Source organism: Drosophila pseudoobscura, chromosome 3, assembly GCF_009870125.1.
Source record: "Drosophila pseudoobscura strain MV-25-SWS-2005 chromosome 3, UCI_Dpse_MV25, whole genome shotgun sequence".
In the NCBI taxonomy this organism is placed as follows: domain Eukaryota; kingdom Metazoa; phylum Arthropoda; class Insecta; order Diptera; family Drosophilidae; genus Drosophila; species Drosophila pseudoobscura.
In genome coordinates, this window is record NC_046680.1 from 17680329 (window position 1) to 17693722 (window position 13394).

The following is a 13394-nucleotide window of genomic DNA, read 5'->3' on the forward strand; positions in this document are numbered from 1 at the left end:
TGTTTTTATTCGCATTGACAATAGGCAGAACCCAGGTTTGGTAAGTCAAGTTATTTATTTTATTTCCAACACTTAAAAATAACAAACAAACAAAAAAAAACAATTGCATTTAGAGTTCCCACAAAATATGGACTGGTATTAAATTACAACAATTACATACATATTAAATATATTCGTATTCGTATAATATATGTATAATACGAATTGTATTTGATAAAAAAATCACAGCTACATACACACATACATTCCTACAATATACATGTGGACAGATGTTGGCTTATAAAAATTAACTGATTTACAATTAAAATTTATCATATTCATTTTCCTATTATGTTTTGTGCTGTAAATGTACATACTTATAGGTATGTGAGCATACTTATATATATATATATATATATATATATATATATATATATATATATATATATTTTGCTAAAGATTTCGTATCTAAAGACAGCTTCCGTAGGTCATGTGATAAAAATAGGATTCCCGTGCCGTATGGAACTGTGACCACTGGGGGCCGGAGACCTGTGACTAGCGAAAATTGTACAATTGAAAATAATACAGTACCAGAACAATCAAAACGGCGGCAAAATATCAGTAATCGAGACGTTTCTTTAAGCGGAAGAAATCGGCATTGTCGATGCTCGTCATATTGTCCATATTGAGGTTACGCAGCGTGTGTACGCCGGACAAACGCTCCTCGATGTCCGCGTACATGCTGCGGCAACGGTAGACGGACAGAGTCTGCAAGCCAGTGCAGTTAACGATGATGGCGTCTAGGGTGTGCTCCGTCAGCTGGCTGCAGCCACTGATATGCAGCGCGCGCAGGCGAGGCAATTTGCCTGTGACCACCTGCATAGTCCTATCTGTGATGTTGTAGCAATCGGACAGATCCAGCTCTTCAATGGAGGGGCAGCTATTGACCAGAGCCTCCATGCCCAGCAAGGATATTTGCTGACAATTCGAGAGCAGTAGTCGCCGAAGCTCGACATGCTTCAGGCCGTACTTCAGGGAGACATCGCTGATCCTGTTGCATCCACGCAAATTCAGGGAGCGCAGACCTCGCAGCTGCTGAATGTTATGCCCCTCGAAGTCCTCCTTATGTATCAGGTTCATTTCGTAGGCAGCCAGCATGACCTGCTTGCGTCTGGCGTCGCGCACGATCTCGTCCTCGGCTTTGCTCCTCAGCGATATCTTAATGGACTGCAGCGAGCTGTCCCGCTCCCCCAGGCTGTGGCTATACGGCGGGTAGAAGTTCTCCATCGTAGACGCTTGAGAGCCCGATTGCTTTCGACTCAGCTCCAGCTTAGATATGTTCAAGCCGGTGAGAGCTGCATCTGTCAACTACATAGGTACAAAAAATAAAGATTCAGATTTCAGCATGAGATTGGGAATATAGAACTGGACTTACGCCAGAGCAGTGCTCGAGGGACAGGTCGCGCAGCCAACGCAGCTGACCAATCACGAACTGTATAGCTTCATCCGTGACCCCATTGACACAGTTGTTCAGATGAAGCGATCGCAGGGAGCGCAAATTGCTTGCAATGGACTTGATGCACTCCTCGCAGATTTGCAAGTGGGACACATTTAGCTCCAGCAGCACGTGGTTCTCTTCGCTTGCCACCCCCCCGGTGATGCCATCGCTGGTTATGCCATCACAGCTGGAGAGGTCCAGGCTTTTCAGGCGCCGCAGCTTGTGGAGATGGATCGCTCCAGCGTTGGTGACGCCCGTGCATCCGTTAATCTTCAAATGCTCTAGCTGGGAATTAGTCTGCGCAATGCAGGCCAAGTTATCATCTGTCACGCACGTAGTCGCCGACAAGTCCAAAGCTGTCAAAAGCGGTTGAGTGGCGAGGAAGGTTTTCACAGTCATGGCATTTAGCTGTCTGCAGCCGCCCAGATAGAGGCGTTGCAGCTGGAGATCTAAATCGCACAGAGACATCAGAGATTGCCCGATCAGGGTGTGGCTAAAGTCCAACTCGCGCAGCGTTCTGCGCTGTAGGTTGAGAATGGTCAGAATAAAGTTGAATGTAAGCACCGATTCGCTGGGCAGCAGACTGTCCGAAGCGTTCGCATTGGGGTAGAAGCGTCGCTGCAGCGCGTTGTGGAAGGCTATTTGACAGCCAGACATATTGATCACCTTCAGGCGAGGCATGAACGACGTAAGTCGCATAAGAATGGCGTCAGTGAGATATTGGTTATCGCATAGCGCCAGCTCCCGCAAGCCTGCCAAGTTATTGGCCAATTCGTTGAGGTTTGAGCAGGAATTGGTATAGCTTTCGAGGAAGGAGCCAGACATGAACAACGGGAGGCAACGCTTCAGGGAAAGCGAATGGAGGTGCGGCAGCACCCCCAACATGCCGTAGAACTGCTTGTCGTTCAGATCGACATTATCCAGAGCCAGAGACTGGGCCGTTTGACCTATGAACTTCAGAAGCTCCCTCACCTGGCCTAGCGTCACATCTTCGAGCATAAAGTGGTTGAAGCGTCTTTCGCATCTCAGCAAATCGACGGCTGGACTCTGCTGATCCGAGAGCAATACTTTCGAAAAACAGACCCGGGTGCGCGCTTTAAACTCGGGTTGATCTAAAGCAGAATGCCATCTGCTGCAGGTCGATCCAGCTACCAGCAGATCCGAGTATTCCAGATAGCTAAATATTTTCAAAACAATCTGCGGAAAGAAAGGGAAATGTAATCAATCAGGTGACTGTTTTGTCGCCCATAACAACCATAAAAGGAGGAGATACGAATCTAATTGGAACGACAGTCACGGGACTACCAGCAGCAGTTGACTTACCTCTAACGGTAGCTCGTCATATCTAGCGGAAGAATATTCCAAAGACGACATTATATTTATGCAGATACTAGCAAGAATCTATAACTGAAATTTGACCAGCCTGCAGCGATTCACCACCCACACAACAACTGCCACCCCCCTGAAACTAGTGCTGTCTAATTTTAATGGGTCTTTAAGGGCTGTCCCTCTCTAGGACATACACCTTGCAAGACAGTAGTATTTTTAGAGTTCTGTTTAGTATTTTAGTATTTTCCAGAATGCAGCTACAATTTGGGCACACTGCCACACTGTTTATGACATCAGATTTTTGCAAAAACTATTTTTCGCTGAAAAACATTAAATTTCCTTGCGCCAGGAAACCAGGAGATTGTTGTCACCGTACCCACAGCTATGGCCGATCCAAAGTTTCAAAACCTTCCAGGAATCGTAAGTTTAGCAAAAGGGCTGGCCTCCAAATCGTCACCTGCAGATTTGTCCCTTTCACAGGCCTATGATCAACCTGATGTGTACGAAACGCCCGACGATCCTGAGACGGACACCTCTGATTATTATGAAGAAGAGCCCGAGAATGAGGCCATAGAGCGAATGCACATTTCGGCAAGCGCTGCCCATAAACGCTTTAGCGGAGCAACACTCGAGGGAAGCGTGGACTTCACGGACCGCATTGGCCGCCGCGCAGGCCGAGGTTACGATATGCGAGGCGCTGGCGAATATGAGCTTGTGGGGCAGGGTGAAAAGGAGACTCCCGTGCAGAAGTGTCAGCGGCTGCAGATTGAAATGAACGAACTTTTGAATGAGGTGGCCGCTCTGCAAGTGGATCGCAAAATTGCTGACGAGGAGAAGCAATCTTACGATGCTGTGGCCACTGTTATAAGCACAGCAAAGAAAGTATTGGACACTTTGAAGCTGGAACAGGTTCTTGGCAAAGAGCAGGTGCCCAATAGCAAGCAAGTGAAAGCACTCATCAGTCAAGTGGAGGAATTCAAGCAGTCCGGAGTGCTTACGGCCATACCAACGCCAGGCACCGATTTGGCATCCACAGCTCGTGTGGCTAGTCTCGAACAACGGCTATACCAATTGGAGAAGACTGTGGGAGCGCAACCAGAAAAGCTAAGCCGTCTGAACGCTGCCACCAACACGACCAATGTCTTGGAAGCCGTCCGACAACTCAGCACCAAGGCTGCACTGCTGCAACCAGACAAGCTGGACACCATTGAGCAGCGCCTAACGACTCTGGCCGGAAAAATGGACTCTATTGCCGAGAAATCCAGCGGAAGCTCTCAGGACGCCAAACGCGACCAGAAAATTTCGGAGCTCTATGATATTGCTAAGCGTACGGAGCCAGTGGTTGAAATACTGCCGCATGTCATTGAGCGTATGCAAGCTCTAGAGTCCCTACATAAATATGGTAAAGTAGACATTAGTTTCATAATTAACACTTCATTAATTGCCATCAATGCATTTCAGCGAACAACTTTGCTAAGATTATAGCCGAAATTGAGCAGAAGCAGGGTACTATAACAACCAGTCTGGTCAATAACAAGGAACTGCTGCACTCCGTACAGGAGACCTTTGCTCAAAATCTGGAGACCATCACCAACAAAGTGGCTAAAGTTGAGCAGCGCGTTACGGCCATTTCGACAGCTAAATAAGCGGATGCACAGCACACGAAATATGTATTTCCATTATAATATACCTTATATTTATTAATCAACAATAAACATTCAAGTCTTTTTTAAAAAGTAATCAAAATGCATCAGATTAGGGTCACAGTCGATTTGGATTTGAAAACGCATTGAAAGTGGTGGTCTTCTTACAGAGACAAAGAATTGATATCGCAAATTGATATTCAAACGCATGAATAAATCTAAATCATATTACTATGAGAAAATGTATTTATTAATTACTTTTTAAAACAGTATGGAAAAATAGGGTATAAAAATGGCCATACTCAGTTGATAAGCAACAAGTCTTCAAATACCAGCAACATTGACATGACAACATTGCGACTGTTCTTTTGTTGAAATAAAATAAATGGGAGTACTGAAAAGTAATTAATCTTGTAATCAATTTATTCAAATATTTGTTGGCAAAAATCAAATTCGTCAGTATTTTTACGGTATATTTTTAAAATGAGACGGTTTTTCGGTATAATTCTGAGGGTCGGACGGTATACTTCATTGTTAAATCCGCGGTCACACTGTCTTAAACGTATCCACAGTTCCAATTTATTCAAATATCTATATTCGACGGCATATAGAACTTTAATTCGTCAGTATTTTTACGGTATATTTTTCAAATGAGACGGTTTTTCGGTATAATTCTGAGGGTCGGACGGTATATTTTATTGTAAAATCCGCGGTCACACTGTCTTAAACGTATCCACAGTTCCAATTAAAAACTAAAAAAAATTTAAATTGGTTAAAGTGTTGGCGAATGTTGATTGTATCTACAAGTCTAAGTGAGTTTCGGCTTTTACAAAATTTGATGCTGTCCAGAGTGCAGTCGAGTTGCGGCCGCATCGGCAGCGGAGATGCCTAAAAAAAAGTGATGACGGGGCGCACTCCAATTGGACGTGACACAATTACATTTGCAGCAGTCCAAGAAAAGACAAAAATCTAGCGAAATATATATTGTTATTTCTGTTACAGGACTAAAAACATTTGCAACATGAAAATCAAGGAACTGCAGAAGACGGTTAACATTGCTTGGTCACCGGCACAGCAGCAGCAAATATTCTTGGCTGCCGGCACGGCTGCCCAGCAGTTTGATTCAAATGCAAGCTCCACCTTGGAAATATACTCGCCAAACTTCAGTGATGCAACCTACGACCTGGAGCTTAAGGCCGGCGTGGCCAGTCAGTACAAGTGAGTTTTGGATATATTCATGCATGGGATCGGATTCAATTTAATCCGTTTTCGTTTGCAGGTTCCAGAAACTTATATGGAGCCCCATAGGTCCTCACCCAAGCGGCCTCATCGTGGGCGGATGTGAGGCGGGCCAAATCAATATATATTCAGCTGCCAAGCTACTCGCCAATGGCAACGAGGAACCCCTGCTGGCTCGGCAGGATAAGCACACTGGGGCTGTCAGCGGACTGGACTTCAATCCATTCCAAAACAATCTGCTCGCCTCGTGTGCTTCCGAATCGGAGATTTTTATTTGGGACCTCAACAACCCAGCCACGCACATGAACCCGGGCGCCAAGACCCAGCCGCTGGAGGACGTCAAAAATGTGGCCTGGAATCGACAAGTGCAGCACATTCTGGCCTCTGTTTTCAGCACCCGCTGCGTTATCTGGGATCTGCGCAAGAGCCAGCAGATTATTAAGCTCTCTGATTCGCAATCCCGTGTGCGGTGGCACGCCATCGAGTGGCATCCAGAGGCAGCGACTCAGGTGTGGCTGGCCTCGGAAGATGACCAGGCGCCGGTTGTGCAGCTGTGGGACCTGAGGTATGCCACCGCCCCGGCGAAAACATATCAAATCCATGAGCGCGGAGTACTGGGCATGTCGTGGTGCCTTCAGGACAACGACCTGATGGTGTCCTGCGGCAAGGACAATCGCATTTACTGCTGGAATCCCAATACTAAAATACCCGAAGGTGAAATTCTCTCGGAAGTAGCCACCACGTCATCCTGGTACTCCGATGTGCAGTTCTGTCCACGCAACCCGGCACTAATTGCCAGTGCCAGCTTGGAAGGGGCTGTGTCTATATACTCCCTCCACGGAGGCACCCACCATCTGGTGCAGACGGCAAACAAGATTGCAGACTCCTTCCCGGGAATGGATCAGTTCGCCCAAGAGCCGATTCCTCAGCAGGCCACGCAGGTGGTTTACCATGACCTGACGCACGCACCCAAGTGGATGAAGCGCCCCTGTGGCGTTGCCTTTGGGGTAAGTTTCGCTTCAACAAACAGTGTAGAAATTTTCTATACAAATGAGTGGTCTTTTCCTTTCAACAGTTTGGTGGGAAGCTGATCAGCTTTGATGGTACCTCTAAAAGGGTGAAGGTATCTCAGTTAACCACCGAAGCAGCTCTCGTGGAACGTGCCAATGCCCTGGAGCGTTCGCTGGCCGATGCCAACTATGCAGATTATTGCCGACAGAGAGCAGATGACACACCGGATCAGCACGGTCGCTACCTTTGGTACTTCATCAAGGCCAACTTTGAGCTGAACCCAAAGGAGGAAATGCTCAATCTCTTGGGTATGTTAGGCCACGTAGCCTATCGATGACACAAATAGTTCATGTTAATTTTGACTGTCTCTCTCTTTAGGCTATAACAAAGATGATATTGATATCAAGTTCAGCAAGTTTATCAAGGAAACTGAGACGAACTCGCAATCAGATGTGGATACACTCACGACCCGCATTTCCACACTCACCCATGTAAGTTTCCGCCCCGCTGTGACGCGACAAGAAGCCCTTATCAGTTCAACGCCATTTCCAAAAGCAACATTGAGCCACGCACTATCAATTCCGACCCACCATCTCCACGTACATACATACATATGCTCATCTTGCTTTGTGTACTTATTTCTATTCGATAACATACTCCATGCATTGCCAAACATCGTGGGGCTATGCTGTTTCTGTTGCTGTGGCTGTAGAGCGACTCTTCTGAAGTTGAGTGCGATCAGAGTACAAATTATAGCACCGATAATTCGGTAAGACTAGAGATTTAAGATTAGCAAAGAATAGAAAAGATTAGACAGAATCTGAAACAGAAAGAGAAAATGCAGCTAAATAGTGAACATCTTCGATGAAATCGTAGTAGCCTCATCTAAATTTTCTTCTTGTTTGTGTATATAGGCAACTTTGGACAACAAATTTGATGGAAATGGAACCGATTCTCAAAATCACGACTATGCCACGCTTTCAAGGCCACAGTTTAAAGTTCCCAGCGGAGAACGTAAGTAGAACCAACTAATTTAGCCAGTGACTAGATGCCTGCTAACTGATTTGATATTTGCAGACTCTGATAGTTTAATTGCCGAGGCAATACTCACCGGCAACGTAGAGGCTGCCGTGGAGCTGTGTCTTGAAGCCCACCGCATACCAGAGGCCCTCATCATAGCCTCGACAGCCGGCATTGAGACCCTTACTCGAATCCAAACCCGGTACCTAGTGCAGCAGAAGAGCGAGCTGTCGCACGTGATCTCGGCCTTGGTTACCCGGGATTGGCTTGACTTCGTCAACCGCTGCACTGTGGATTCCTGGAAGGAAGCCCTGGTGGCTGCCCTCAAGCACAGCGAGCGCAAAGTGGTCGATATCTGTGAGCGCCTGGGGGATCGCTTGTTGACCGAGTGCGCCAACAGCGTGGAGTTTACGCGCAACGCCATGTTGTGCTACATCTGTGCGGGGAGCATTGACAAGTTAGTGAGCGCTTGGTATCAACTGAAGCAGCTGGAGCAGCAGAGCCAGAGCTACAAGCTGAACACCACCGAGCTGCAGGACCTGGCCGAGGTTGTGATGCTTATGTGCAAGTCCCTCGAGCAGCAGGGAATCTCCGTAGACTTGGCTGGTCGATTTGCTGGCTTTCTCACTGAATATGGCGGCCTCTTAGCCTCCCAAGGAGCCCTCACGGCAGCTCTCCAGTACATAACCACGTTAGGTGGTGGAGCAGCGTGTGAAAATGAAATTCTGCATGGTTTGCGAGATCGAATCAACAACGCCGTGAATTTGGAACATACCCAGCCGACAGCAGCTGCAGCTCCAGCTCCATTTGGCTACCCAGGGACTGGCCCACAGCAACGGGGTAGAGGCTCGTTCTCACAGCAGCATCCTGTGGCTCCAATGTCCTATGGCCAACCAGCCAATCAGTATGGAAACCCCGCCAACACTGGCTGGCCTACGCCTGCGCCACCCGCACCAGCAACGTATCCAGTGTCCCAGCCGGCTCCACAGATATTCAATCCGCAGCCAGTTAAGCAAGAACCTCTGAATCACCCACCCCGGCCTCTCAGCAACGCCAGCTCCACAGGAGGGCCTCCACCATCATCAAGTGGCCCGTCTGGTGGATTAGGGCTACATGCTCGCTCTAAATATCTATTGGATCCATCTGTAGCAGCTCCCACCAGTGCCTATGGCATGCCATACAATCCAGTTCCTGCCCCAGCCCCATCCGCGGCGCCTTTCACGGGAGGAGCAGGACCTGGAGCTCTTCCACAAGCGGCCAGTGTGCCCACATACAACAGTAATGCATTCAATACCAATCCTCTGTCGTCAGCCCAAGGGTACAATCCAACACCCTTCTCCGGAGCACCGCAAAACTCTTACTTACCGGGGGTTAATCCCATTGAGACCATGCCACAAGCTGCTCAGCCACCTATTATTCAGAATGTACAACGCAATCCCACACCGCCACCGGGCTGGAACGATCCACCCGCATTAAAGTCATCACGTGCGGTGAGAGCCATAATCATAGTCAGCCACTTGGAAGGAAATGTCTTAATAATGTTATTTTTTATTTGTACAGCCAAAGCCAAAGCCAGTCGCAGATAATAGTGCTGCGCCCATATTTCATCCGATTTTCCCTGTCGATCCCAATCAAAACCCGAATGGTTATATGGATCCTGCTCAATATCAGGTATAATGCCGCAAAGTAACCAAATGAAGCTTTATTGTAATTTTAAAACACGTTTTTAGAATGCACCACCCGCTGGCGGGGCAACCAATGCGTACTATAATCCAGCTGCATTCAACAACAATCCACAACAGCAACAGCAGTCATACCTCCAGCCCCAGCAACAGGTGATTCCCAATCAGGGACCACCTCAGCAGCAGAACTGGCAGGGGCAACAGCAGCAGCAGACCATTGGGTACACCGAACAGCCAGCACCGATTCAGCAACAGCGCCAGCCGGAATTGCCAAAGGAGAAGCCACCACTTCCAGAGGAATACATCTACTTGCAGACGGTACTGGAGGAGCTGAAGAACCGTTGCTTGAGCGCAACCAATGATCCGGTAAGTAGACACGGAATCTGCACTTATTTTATGGCCAACCCTATTAATATTCGTCCCAATAACAGCGCACCAAACGCAAGTTTGTGGATGTCGTCAAACGGTTGGAAAATCTCTACGATTGCTTGCGCGATGGAAAGGTAAGTCTCGGCCATGGATCAGATCATTCGCATTTGTTAATAACTTTACGTTTCTCACGTCAGCTCACACCCACGACCGTACAATATCTTAATCAAATAATACAGTACATTCAAATATCCGACTACGCCAATGCCCTGGAAATACACACACGAATCGCATTCGGCACGGACTTTGCTCAGTGTGCAGGCTTCATGCAGGGATTGAAGGTCCTGTTGCAGTCGGCATCCGAGATGCAGCTGGTCTTGCGCTAAACCTTATACTACATACGTTACGTGTTCGAAAGTACCCGCCTCAGTCGGGCCGCTTCAACGTCTACTTATTGTGTCTTTAAATGTCTACTATCGTTTCTGTATCTGTTTTCTGTCAATGTATTCCTGGATTCTGTCTGGTATATGTCAAACGTGTAATGAATTATATTTCCGCACAAGACGAAGAATGGACATGTGCATGCATAACAAAACAGAATTGCGTTACAAATGACAATTGCATTGATCTTCGGCCTACAGCAGCTTTGGCTGATTCCTAATGTTATCCAGATCAAGCTGCATCTGGGGCGAAGCGGAAGCCGCACGCCCACCCTTGAAGGGCGGTGGGTTGCGTTCTTGTTCATGAGCTCCATAGTCCAATTGCTCTTCCGGTAATAGGCGATATTTTTTAAGATACTTGTAAGATGCATTCGACATGTCGTTGGGACTCTGCGAGTGGACTACATTTATATTGTCTATCTGCCGAAGCGGTTCCGCTTGCGGGGATTTTTGAATGCAAGTAACATCCGCAGGCGACGGGGACAAGCTCATTTCTTGCATCAGATCGTCCACAGGCTGTCGCAAGTATTTTAGGGCGAGCTCCTTCATGACCATGCTCTTCTCCGTATTCGGCTTGGACACGACACCGGCACTTGGCATTCGGGTAGTCTTGGGTGTGTTGGCGCGGTATTCAGTCGACTGGGCTCTTGGTGGTGTGTCCCGAGGCGACTGGAATTGTACGAGGCCTCGCGAACGTGGTGCAGGCGATGGCTCATCCTCTTCCACTATGTAATCATGAATAACAGGTGCTACCCGCTTTGCTGTAGGTGATTTGGACGGGTTTTAGTTTAGGGTTTAATTTCTTTTCGTTTGGTTTACTTACTGTTGTTGGTCGCTAAAATATCACACTGGGAGGCAACTGTCCTACAAGGCATTGCGCTGGACCCTACCTTTGCTTGTTGGTTCTTCAATAACGCCTCGCAGAGGCTCCTCAGCTGTTGCTGCTCCTGATGCATGGACTCTAAAAGATCAACTACTGCTGCCAAGTCGTTCTTATTGACCAAGTTGCTTATGTCGATGTCGGAGTACACAACGGACGGCAAAGTCGTTTTAGAGGGCGGTATATGTACAGCTTCTGTTTGCGTTCCAGCACAAATCGTCAGCACATCCGTTGCTACCTGGACGGGTGGGCGCATCGACTGATGGTAGTGCCTCACGGGCTCTGCGTAACCAGAACCAGAATGTCTGGGTGACTGGTATTTACTCGATGGTGCCTCATTCGCGTAAACCCGCTCTCGAGGAGTAATATAATAATCATTGGATGAAGCGGAGGGGCTGCTCGGAAAATTGGCGCTGGCTGGCACAGGCCGCGGGCCAAGTTCTGTTGCCAGAATCGGGGAAAAGTTCACTCGGGGCAGCATTTGCTTCTTCCATGAAGCAAAGCTGGGCCGAGAGTCGGACTCTGGCGCTGGTTGCTGCGGGATCGGCTCCGGCTGCGGTTGCGATGGAGGTTGTCCAAACAATATTGAAACTTCAGGCACTGTTGGCCTGACAATTTGATCGGCGGCAAGACCCAATGGTGCCGATGCACTGGGTCTGGGCGCTGAGCGCGGCAACATGTCCTCCGTTTCAGGCGCAAACATTTTAAATGTTATTTTATTTATGGTTTACGGTTTGTTTACAAAATTAAATTCGAGCGGGAGATTTTTTTCGAGCACAAACACAGTGCTGCCAGATGTACACAATAAAATAGATAAATATAAATAAAATAATAAATAATAATAATAATAATAAATAAAATAACATACCTTGCTAATTCTTTTAGTAGCAGAATTTTAAAGATACTAATGTAAATAGGGTATACAAATGCCCATAATCCGGGTGACATGCAATTTGTCTTCAAATACCAGCAACATTGCGACTCTTTTTTGTTGAACTTTTTCGTTTAAACCTTTTTTTACGCAAAGTCCAATAAAAGCAAGTATTTCGAATAAGCCAATCATGTATAGAATTGATTCATCAATCGTACAAAATTAAGTGGGCATGGCTAAATGTTCTATTTAACTGGTAATATTCGACGGAATATCAAAATCGAGGAATATGGTTTCCAATCCTTGACAGAGAACGATTAACCTATTACAGGCCAAGGGGGTATTTCAATTTTCCACTGAAAATTATGAAAATTGAATCATTTTAGCGCAGTTCAGCTGAAAAATATCGTGGTTTTTTTAAGTTCATAGTAGAGATGGCATGAATCCTCAAGAAGAATTTACAATCAGTAATATTTTCCGCCATTTACCTCCAGTAGTTCAACTATTTAAATAGAGGGGGCTTTAGTGGGATATCGACAGGGTTGCATTTGCCAATGTTTTTCAATTTTTTTATTGTAAATAAAAACAAAAATATTTTGCGACAAAATCCGAGAGCTGAATCGAAGGAAAAACTTTTAAAGGTCGGATTACGAGGTGAGCGCAGCAATTAAACCAGAATTAGCAATCAAAACCAAGTTAATTAAGTGCAAAAACCTAAACCTAGCAAAAAGTGTAGCAACCATTACAACCGCGTGAGTCATCCGTAAGAAGCAAAAGTTGTTCTTTTACGAAAGTATGCCCGGTTTGGAACACATTGAGGCCATGGCTTCTACCCCAGCACCCGCTGCCACCTCGATGGCAACCGAAACAGACGATCCACACCCACACCAGGCTGCCCGTGAATTAACCCAAACGGATCATCTGAACAGACGTCTCTTGAAATCTCTTTTGGACACGATGCAGATGCAAATGCAGTCTACGGACGATGCGATAAGGGGTAACGAAGACGGCAGCAACGATGAGTCTAGCAACGAATTTGATGAATAAATTCTATAATACTATGCTTACCCCTTGAATCTTTTATTTTGAGTTCGAATTCCATGCACTTCAATTACGGCGGCGCTTGTGCCTCTACACCAGCCCATGACAACGTGAACCCAGGATTTCTCGAAGGAAAAGGAAAGCTTAAATGATTCGATAGCGTTAACAAGGCCGAAGGGTCATGTCCCTCTGATGCTGTGAGAGAAATAAATGAGCAATTAGTCATGTCATTCTTGGAGATTAGTATGACGTCCGTCAATACGATGTTTCATGATCACCTCGTCTTTAAAAAAAGGTGTGTTTTCATTGGATCCCATACGATTGAACCCATCCTACAAATACGGATCGGATTGTACTTTACTGCCACAATAAGAACTCCTCAGCAACTTCGT

At 46.6% G+C, this 13394-nt stretch overlaps 5 protein-coding genes across 5 annotated transcripts; 3 read left to right on the top strand and 2 right to left on the bottom strand.

Annotated features, from left to right (window-relative positions):
- Positions 1 to 45: 45 nt before the first annotated feature.
- Positions 46 to 2959, bottom strand: LOC4805078 (SCF E3 ubiquitin ligase complex F-box protein pof2). Its single transcript, XM_001361503.4, has 3 exons — positions 2801 to 2959; positions 1415 to 2674; positions 46 to 1347 (listed from the first exon to the last, which is right to left on the bottom strand). Exons 1-3 carry the CDS (start codon positions 2849 to 2851, stop codon positions 598 to 600), a joined length of 2061 nt encoding a protein of 686 aa, XP_001361540.3. The 5' UTR covers positions 2852 to 2959; the 3' UTR covers positions 46 to 597.
- A 111-nt stretch (positions 2960 to 3070) lies between these two features.
- On the top strand, positions 3071 to 4537 carry DCTN2-p50 (dynactin subunit 2). Its single transcript, XM_001361504.4, has 3 exons — positions 3071 to 3226; positions 3287 to 4208; positions 4268 to 4537. Exons 1-3 carry the CDS (start codon positions 3191 to 3193, stop codon positions 4450 to 4452), a joined length of 1143 nt encoding a protein of 380 aa, XP_001361541.2. The 5' UTR covers positions 3071 to 3190; the 3' UTR covers positions 4453 to 4537.
- A 588-nt stretch (positions 4538 to 5125) lies between these two features.
- Positions 5126 to 10365, top strand: Sec31 (secretory 31). The gene is made up of 11 exons (XM_001361505.4): positions 5126 to 5261; positions 5452 to 5667; positions 5729 to 6695; positions 6764 to 7007; positions 7078 to 7190; positions 7614 to 7713; positions 7777 to 9209; positions 9280 to 9390; positions 9450 to 9767; positions 9833 to 9904; positions 9968 to 10365. Exons 2-11 carry the CDS (start codon positions 5471 to 5473, stop codon positions 10154 to 10156), a joined length of 3744 nt encoding a protein of 1247 aa, XP_001361542.2. The 5' UTR covers positions 5126 to 5261; positions 5452 to 5470; the 3' UTR covers positions 10157 to 10365.
- On the bottom strand, positions 10301 to 11895 carry ana2 (anastral spindle 2). The gene is made up of 2 exons (XM_001361506.5): positions 11034 to 11895; positions 10301 to 10971 (listed from the first exon to the last, which is right to left on the bottom strand). Exons 1-2 carry the CDS (start codon positions 11791 to 11793, stop codon positions 10406 to 10408), a joined length of 1326 nt encoding a protein of 441 aa, XP_001361543.2. The 5' UTR covers positions 11794 to 11895; the 3' UTR covers positions 10301 to 10405.
- Positions 11896 to 12481: 586 nt separating this feature from the next.
- LOC4805082 (uncharacterized) lies at positions 12482 to 13028 on the top strand. Its single transcript, XM_001361507.5, has 2 exons — positions 12482 to 12615; positions 12686 to 13028. The coding sequence occupies exon 2, from the start codon at positions 12757 to 12759 to the stop codon at positions 13006 to 13008; it is 252 nt and encodes an 83-aa protein (XP_001361544.1). The 5' UTR covers positions 12482 to 12615; positions 12686 to 12756; the 3' UTR covers positions 13009 to 13028.
- The last annotated feature ends 366 nt before the right edge of the window (positions 13029 to 13394 follow it).

Bases quoted from the DNA above. Each gene is read 5' to 3' on its own strand.
- LOC4805078 (XM_001361503.4), bottom strand. From the start codon at position 2,851: ATGTCGTCTTTGGAATATTCTTCCGCTAGATATGACGAGCTACCGTTA. The intron at 2,675-2,800 runs GTAAGTCAACTG...TTCTTTCCGCAG, and splicing joins ATGACGAGCTACCGTTAGAG to ATTGTTTTGAAAATATTTAG. The intron at 1,348-1,414 runs GTAAGTCCAGTT...GTACCTATGTAG, and splicing joins CCCTCGAGCACTGCTCTGGC to TTGACAGATGCAGCTCTCAC.
- DCTN2-p50 (XM_001361504.4), top strand. From the start codon at position 3,191: ATGGCCGATCCAAAGTTTCAAAACCTTCCAGGAATC. The intron at 3,227-3,286 runs GTAAGTTTAGCA...TCCCTTTCACAG, and splicing joins TTCAAAACCTTCCAGGAATC to GCCTATGATCAACCTGATGT. The intron at 4,209-4,267 runs GTAAAGTAGACA...AATGCATTTCAG, and splicing joins AGAGTCCCTACATAAATATG to CGAACAACTTTGCTAAGATT.
- Sec31 (XM_001361505.4), top strand. From the start codon at position 5,471: ATGAAAATCAAGGAACTGCAGAAGACGGTTAACATTGCTTGGTCACCG. The intron at 7,008-7,077 runs GTATGTTAGGCC...CTCTCTCTTTAG, and splicing joins GGAAATGCTCAATCTCTTGG to GCTATAACAAAGATGATATT. The intron at 9,905-9,967 runs GTAAGTCTCGGC...TTCTCACGTCAG, and splicing joins ATTGCTTGCGCGATGGAAAG to CTCACACCCACGACCGTACA.
- ana2 (XM_001361506.5), bottom strand. From the start codon at position 11,793: ATGTTTGCGCCTGAAACGGAGGACATGTTGCCGCGCTCAGCGCCCAGA. The intron at 10,972-11,033 runs GTAAGTAAACCA...AATCACCTACAG, and splicing joins TATTTTAGCGACCAACAACA to CAAAGCGGGTAGCACCTGTT.
- LOC4805082 (XM_001361507.5), top strand. From the start codon at position 12,757: ATGCCCGGTTTGGAACACATTGAGGCCATGGCTTCTACCCCAGCACCC.